General features: G+C 45.4%; 1 protein-coding gene across 1 annotated transcript; it reads right to left on the bottom strand.

Annotated features, from left to right (window-relative positions):
- Positions 1–4,517: 4,517 nt before the first annotated feature.
- On the bottom strand, positions 4,518–6,729 carry DFJ58DRAFT_731577 (uncharacterized protein; the record flags this gene model as incomplete). Its single annotated transcript, XM_041386059.1, has 5 exons — positions 4,518–5,530; positions 5,578–5,766; positions 6,048–6,410; positions 6,460–6,561; positions 6,612–6,729. 5 exons carry the CDS (start codon positions 6,727–6,729, stop codon positions 4,518–4,520), a joined length of 1,785 nt encoding a protein of 594 aa, XP_041240346.1.
- Between the last annotated feature and the right edge of the window lie 925 nt (positions 6,730–7,654).

Below are 7,654 nucleotides of genomic sequence, written 5' to 3'. Positions count from 1 at the left end.
GTCCTCATATGTTTTTTTTACGCTAACAGATTTAAAACATATCAGTGCATATCATCAGTGCATATGTTCCCACCCTTGAACAATATGCTCGATTCGTGTCAATTATGATATCATTGCATAATGGTATAGTGGTACACATGGTAGGTATTCTGCAGCGGTATTGTGAAAGCAGGATAAATAGTGGGACAGTGATAGCATGGAAACCGAAATAATGCTGCTTGAAGACATCTGATGAGTGAAAGAATAAGAAAACAGACCAGAAAATGTTGATGCGTGCAGGAGTAGAATAAAAAAAGCTCCAGTAGAGCCGGCCATCGCAGACTGACTTGCCCGAGGTCCAGGAATTGTCAGCAACCTGTTGCAAGCAGGTAGTTAGGATAGCACTGGCAACACGAGGCACACACCAGTTGGGGGAGCGTGAGGCAACAAAAATTCTGCCCCAACAATTTATGTAGCTTTGGGTGCTGTGGACAAAGACACAACGATACAAGGTGAGCAGAGCATGGATGAAGGCACAACGATACAAAGTTTGCATTGCATGCAACCTTACGATGCGAAGATAACGATAAGCAATGTGAGATGCGAAGGAGATCTATGTATATCTCAAATAAGCACTTTTCAACACAGTACAAAACAGGTACTTCATATTTCAACATCTCTGGACCTTTCCCATTAGACCCAGTGAAAACTGGTTGTGCTGGGAAATGGCAGTATGTGTCGAGGTATGTTGGTAGAGCTTGTGGCGAAGAAAGCCATATCACAGCACAATCAAGCACATGATGAGAAAAATAGCAGATTTTTTATATGTGGGTGCAGTCCACCTCATGCTCCCTTGTGTTGTTTTCACGATCCAGCACATTAGCACATATTACGACTTGCTTGATTGTCCCTTCGTGTGTGCTCTATTATGCTCAAATATGATATCATTGATATTATCCTGGTATTTGCTGGTATGCAAATGTGGGAATGATAACAATACGAAAAGCTATAAAACAGCATGAAAAGCGGTCTAAAACACATAACCATAGAATGCTGAAACCCATCGAAAACCGGTCAAGAAGACTAGTGTATCTTGCCATCGCACATAGTCTTGCTCCATGCACCACTTGCCATTAAATTGGCTGCATCCTGGCCATATTCCTGGAACATGTGTCAGTCAATGTCCGAGAGAGTAGCATAGAGCTGCACCATGGGTTGAGTTGACATGAGGGAGTTGTGTTAGGCATTGAACTCCTCAGTTGTGCCGTTCACAATGTCTGAGGCGGTGTCAACGTTGATCAAAACTAAACTCTTAAGAGAGGTGGACGGCAAGGCGCTGTGACATGGAAGGCATCAATTGAGGATTCTCAACATCTGTATATGAACATATACTCACATGTCAACATTTCAGTACTGACTTGGTGGATATGAGTGCTTCTATCATGACAGTAGAAGGATTGCTGTCGGAACAAGCAAAGTCCGAGGGGCATGGACATATTTGAGATTTACGGCACAGTAGTTGCAAGAAAGTCCGAGATGTGTGTCACAGTACCAGCCATTCAACTAGCATTGTGGTTCTATGGCAAGGAGAGCCCACACAATCAAATTTATGGATGCCATGTCCTGTGGGGATATGCACAGGAGTGTTGAGAGAGGGAGAGTGAGTAGCAGAGGGTTGAGAATCGGGTTCAAGTGCATGCTGTGAGGAGGGAAAGTGTCTACAGCCAGGTTGTCTTTTGGGAAGGATGACTAGTCTGAATTATAGACTAGTGATCTGGTTGAATGTCGATGTTGATGCATTAAAGCATTAAGTCGGAAGTGGTTGAGAACCATACTATCAGTTTTCAACTTTGGTCCACCACTGATTTGTGCAGTCACATCCGCAGAAACAGTATCAGCACCATTCAGCATTTGAGTGCATGGGCCTCAGGATGGTAACGACCCAAACGTCCTTAAGATATGGAATTTGCACGATACATTCAATCAAAGGATTATCACTTCATGGTATGCAGTTTTGTTTTGAGACTTTTTTCAAATCGACATCTTATAAGTCCACAAAGTCGAACCTCCAAATCTATGTCTCAGAAGTCGCTGAAGTGGAACTTCCAAATCTATGTCTTACAAGTCGCTGAAGTAGTCACAACCGAATTACCATTACTAGTATCTGATATTTATTCATGTTTAATAATGATCGCTACACGGTCTTCCTCCAGTTAATTCCTGTATACAGGCAAAGATCAGGGAGAACACATCAGTGTCCTAGTTTGAAAGTTTGTCTTGGAGGACTGAGACAAGTTGTTTGAAACCCATGCCAGTATCAACATGCTTGTTTGGGAGTGGCTCAAGCAAGCATGTTGATACAGGCATGGGTTTCGAACAACTTGTCTCAGTCCTCCAAAACAAACTTTCAAACTACAATACCGATGTGTTCTCCCTGATCTTCACCTGTATACAGGACAACCTTACTATTGATTATCAACTTCGGTCCACCACTGATCCAGGCAGTCACATCCACAGAAAACAAGCATCCAGTATCAGCACTGTTCAGCATTTGAGTGCATGGGCCTCAAGGTGGTGACGACCCAAACGTCCTTAAGATATGGAACAACATCTTCATACAGTTCAACCATGACGACGACGGCTCACTGAAGCCACTCCCAAGCAAGCATGTTGATACCGGCATGGGTTTCAAACAACTTGTCTCAGTCCTCCAAAACAAACTTTCAAACTAGGACACTGATGTGTTCTCCCTGATCTTTGCCTGTATACAGGAATTAACTGGAGGAAGACCGTGTAGTGATCATTATTGTACATGAATAAATATCAGATACTAGTAATGGTAATTCGGTTGTGACTACTTCAGCGACTTGTAAGACATAGATTTGGAGGTTCGACTTTGTGGGCTTATAAGACATTGGTTTGGAAAAAGTCTCAAGACAAAATTGCATACCATGAAGCGATAGTCCTTTGATCCAATGTATCGTGCAAATACTGTTCTGTTCTTGAAGTTTGAATTCCTCAACCCAATAATTGTACAAGAAGTATGAGTAAGTAAAAGTACATTCCATTGCTAGACGTGTGGCATGGGTATAATGAGTGATTTCTGTAAACCAAATAAAATGACGATGACCCAAGCTAATCTAAAGCTGCGATAGATCTTGGATCCAACCGATCAATGTCAAAGCACAACAACTCCGCTTGCCCCTCAGTTACAACCTTGGTGTCTTTGAATGAAGTTGCCGTATGCTGGCCAAGTCTCGATATCCATTGACTATGGGTGGCAAATGTGTGCGGATCCCTATTTTTTATCGCAGCAATGCGCCTCATGAACCATGTCTCCAGGCTTGCCATCCATTCTCCTTGCCACTGCATGTACTTGTCAAATACATCAATGGGAGGCCATAAGATATGGTTGTCATCTGTTAGGCCTAATAGGGTATTGATGTGGGCATCCGTTACCATGTCGTCAACATCAGTGCCGATACGCTCGATGTTTGAGTGCATAGAAGCGTCGCTCAAAGGTCCAGACAGGGCAGCCAAAATTAGGTTGTCTGGTCCAAATTGGATTGCAAGTCACCACAGAAGACCACCCATACCACAGAAACGGTGGCTGAATGGGAGTCGGAGCATATCCCTGACACTGTTTTCATACCACTCAAACTCTCCGTTGCCCCTTGTGAGCAAGAGAGTTTTTTGGTCCAGATAGGCGGGATGTGGACCTGAGAGGGTACTCAGTGGGCCAATGAGGTGCTGGGGATTGGCAAAGACCCACCAATCCATTCTGCGGGAGAGACAACGAATTGCGAAAAAACCACAGGGGGACATCCGGATATTGTGCTCTCCATAGACGCAGTCTGATTTCAGTCCTCTTGGATACGACCAACCTACCATGAGATATGGCATGGAGGAGGTGATATGGAGGGTAACAAGTGATGTGGAGAAGGCAATTTTGAGGATCGCTACGCAACAATGGGGAAAGTGGATTGAGGTCGTCGTACTGTGTGAGGCAGTTCATTCAATCTAAGATGAAGCGGGTTACTGTGTTATTGGCAGGACAGCAGCCCATCATGTTCAACCCTGCGACACTTGTTACAGTAGAAGAGGGCAAGAACTGTAGATATCCCATTGGGAGAGACAAAGTGCCAGGAATTGATGACGGTGTAGCAGGTACATTGGTGTAAGGTGCTCGTGTAGAATATGAAGGGTGGCATGAATCAAGAGCTATAAATATAAAACTAAATTCAGGATTCAGAGTAACAATAGTATGTACTCATGGCATCGGTTTGTTTGTGGCCCGCGATGAGGAAAAGGCGCTGTGATAAGAAAAAATTGTTATGACAAGCTGCCTGTTTTGAGGGAAAGCAAATGTACTGCGATAACTTCTCCGGACAGGACTGTGTTGACGGTTGGACTGTCTGTGACTTCCCTGAGCTCTACCCGGCGAGGGGGATCTACCGCAGTGAATCAAATGTTCTTGGGGAGGTGATCAGTAACGACAAGGAGGCACGCGACGGTCAGACTGAGATGGAGCATAATCTCTATATGACAATGGCCGACGGGGGGGGAGACAGTTCTCTGCGAGATGCATGGTATGATGATCCACGGGGAGGAGGAGACAATGAACAGCATGAATGGTTTGGAACAAAGGGTGCATGTGGGCGACAAGGAGAACGATCTCGGCGATTGACTGTGTCCATCTTGCCCTTGGTTGGAGATGGTGCGTGTGACCCAGAGGTCACTTCGCCTGGCTCGATGTCAACGTCCATGCTGTTGTCCGCGATAACTCGACCACCCGAATACACCTTCTGTACCCATTTGAGGTGTTGGTGTTCAAGTTCCCTCTGCCTGTCGGCTTCCTTCTGCCTTTCAATCTCAAGGTCCTGCTGCCTCTTGATCTCAAGCTCCCTCTGCCTGTCGGCTTCCTGCTGCCTTTCGATCTCGAGCTGCTTCTGCCTCTCGACTTCCATCTGCCTCTTGATCTCAAGCTGCTTCTGCCTCTCAATCTCGAGCTGCTTCTGCCTTTCAATCTCGAGCTGCCTCTTGACTTCCCTCTGCCTGTTGATCTCCTTCTGCTCCTCCATCTCCTTCTCTTTCTTGTCCTGCACAACATTGGCTGCTCGTGCATCAGCTTTCTCCTTGAATATTGGTATCAGCTGCTTCCTCTTTTCCTTCTTTTGCTGCTCCGTTTCAGTTTGACACTGTGGCAGCCTGCCTGGTGACGTCCAAGGAGGAGGAGGGGGACCTACTACCATATCAGACGTAGAAACGGTAGGAATTTCTTCTTGTGGCACTGCTGTAATATACTTGTAAGCGATCCGCTGAAACCATTTTTCTCGTGCACGCGCAGGGATGGGGATGCTGAGGGGATCGCCAAAGACGTTATGAGCAATGGTATTAATGCAAAACAGTTCACAAGAAATTGAATCTTGCTGAATGCCGTGTGTGAGGGTATTTCCTTGGTCTTTGAATGGCCCATGAAAACGCACAGTGAGCCACCACTGTAACTTCTGAATGAAGCTCCCAAGTTCCCCTCGGAGATTCAAAGAGTCTCCTGTGTTAAAATCAGTTTGCATCTTACCAGTTAGGGAAATGTCCTACCATAGTGCAAGGTTTTACATTTAAAATCAATGCGAAATGCAACAAAGTGGGACATTCCGGGGATGCACACTGGGAAAAAGAGAACCTTCCCTTCAGATGCATTGGGCAACAAATCAAAGTTTGGTTTAGCCATGCAGATCGCATCCGTGAGCTTGGTGTCAGTGATAACGAGGTTGGACTGGTTGGGGACTAATCATCAGATAGTGGAGTGTATCATCATGTCCACGAGAAAATCCGACAACCAAGCATCATCTGACAAGAATCGTGCAAACTGTGATGTACTTCTTAGGCTGGTTAAGCCTTGCCCAGCCAACTTCTTGTGGTATGGTAGATAATACATCTCTTGGCGGGCAGATAGAGGATTCATATTGCAGTCATACATTTTTTGCTCCAACCACCTATCTGCATTTTGCCACGACATTTTGGCATCGTGCACTGCATGTAGCTTCTCCCAAAGACTCAACATTCACAGAGGCAACGGTTGATCTTTGAGTTGGGGGTGGACGATCGACCTCTTTCCTTCGCAAATGGCATCGTCAAGAGACTCTTGAAGGCTATAAACCCACGGCTTTGGAGGTATAAATGGTGGGAGTCGGTATTATCATAGTCGGAGTAGTCGTAGTAGAGTTTGATATCTCCCGTTCGTGGGTGAAATATGTCAGGTGACACATAGTTCTTCAGCTCTTTGATTTCTTCGTAATTTTTGGTGATCTCTTTGCGCGGTTGCATTTTGCCTTTGGTGACGAAGATACGCTTCACGGCTTTCTGACCTTTGAAGGGAGGCTCTTGTCCATTCGGCCAGAATTGGCCTGGCTTGCTGCAATAGTCGACGACTGGAGTAAAGGAGTCAGACGAGTGTTGGTAGATATTTGGTCGATGTACATGTAGGGCCCCATTTTGGCCGTGTGGTGATTTGCTCGACGTCTGCCCATGGGTTCTCTGGCCAAGATGAAGCTCCAAGGGACGTTGATCCCTTGTCATTGTCTAAGGAATGGAAATGAGGTGTTGTGAATGATGATGAGGATTTGTCTCACCAGGAGCATGATCTTCGACTGGAGGTTTTCGAGTCACAGACATGGCTGCAGGCCGTATACGAGGTGTGGAATTCGCGGCCTTTGGCTTTCTTGAGGAGGTAGTGTTGGACCGAGGCATGTGACATGTCAGAGAGGGTGTAAGGCAATGCACAGTTTGAGAAGTTGAGGGACTGAACCATGGAGAGAAGACTCGCTGAAATTTCCAAGGAAAAGTTTAGGTTGGTTAGGGATATCAACGAAATGCTGGATGTGCGCTGGTGAGGTGTTGAAACGCAGATGGGCAGGTATTTAGAGTCAGAGTGCTTGTTGAGCGCGTGTTCATAGAGATATAAACCACTGAGAAACGACCTGCTGGAATTTCCAATGAGAAGTTACGGTGAGATTGAATGTAGTTGATGAACAAGTAACGAAGAGCTTAAGTCAAGGATTTGAGTAATCGAGGCAAGCAGAGTGTGAGTAATGTTGAGGTGCCACAAATGGCAATATTGTTGATCCACAATTCCACACACAAACGTGGATATTCCATTTCAGTGGTCTGTAGTTCAACGTGCTATAGATAATGATTATGTGGAGTCGCGGATCCTTCAACTGTGGTCGAATTTAATGTTTTGAGATTGAGGTACACTGAGAACCAACTGTGCTGAGAATGGATGGTGTTCCATGAAAGTTGTCAGAGCTGAGCAAGATCAACTCTCCAGAAAATGATACTAGGACATGTGCAAATGTGTGTGCATACAATATTTTCTCATTACTCTAGGTTGTACCAGATCTGTTACAATGATATTGGAAATGTGAATTACATGTACATGGCTACAATAGAACACGACTGCTGGATGCGCTGTTGCTGTCCATTCCAACCTACACTCATTTGGTCTTGTGCTAGCCCACCTTTGTTCCAATTGACACTGGAACATCAGCAGATGATTAGGATCAAAAATAGCGAGGTCACAGGAAACCAGAGAGAGCACGCTACCTGACATAGGAGTACCAGCATGGTTTACACTGATTGGGTTCATGGAAGCGGGGCAAGGGGGATGGGACTG

The sequence above is a fragment of the Suillus subalutaceus genome (genome assembly GCF_016647625.1).
Source record: "Suillus subalutaceus strain FC151 chromosome Unknown DFJ58scaffold_108, whole genome shotgun sequence".
Taxonomy (NCBI): Eukaryota; Fungi; Basidiomycota; class Agaricomycetes; order Boletales; family Suillaceae; genus Suillus; species Suillus subalutaceus.
The sequence above is the reverse complement of the archived record's forward strand: the minus strand, read 5'-3'. Positions and strand labels throughout refer to the sequence as shown.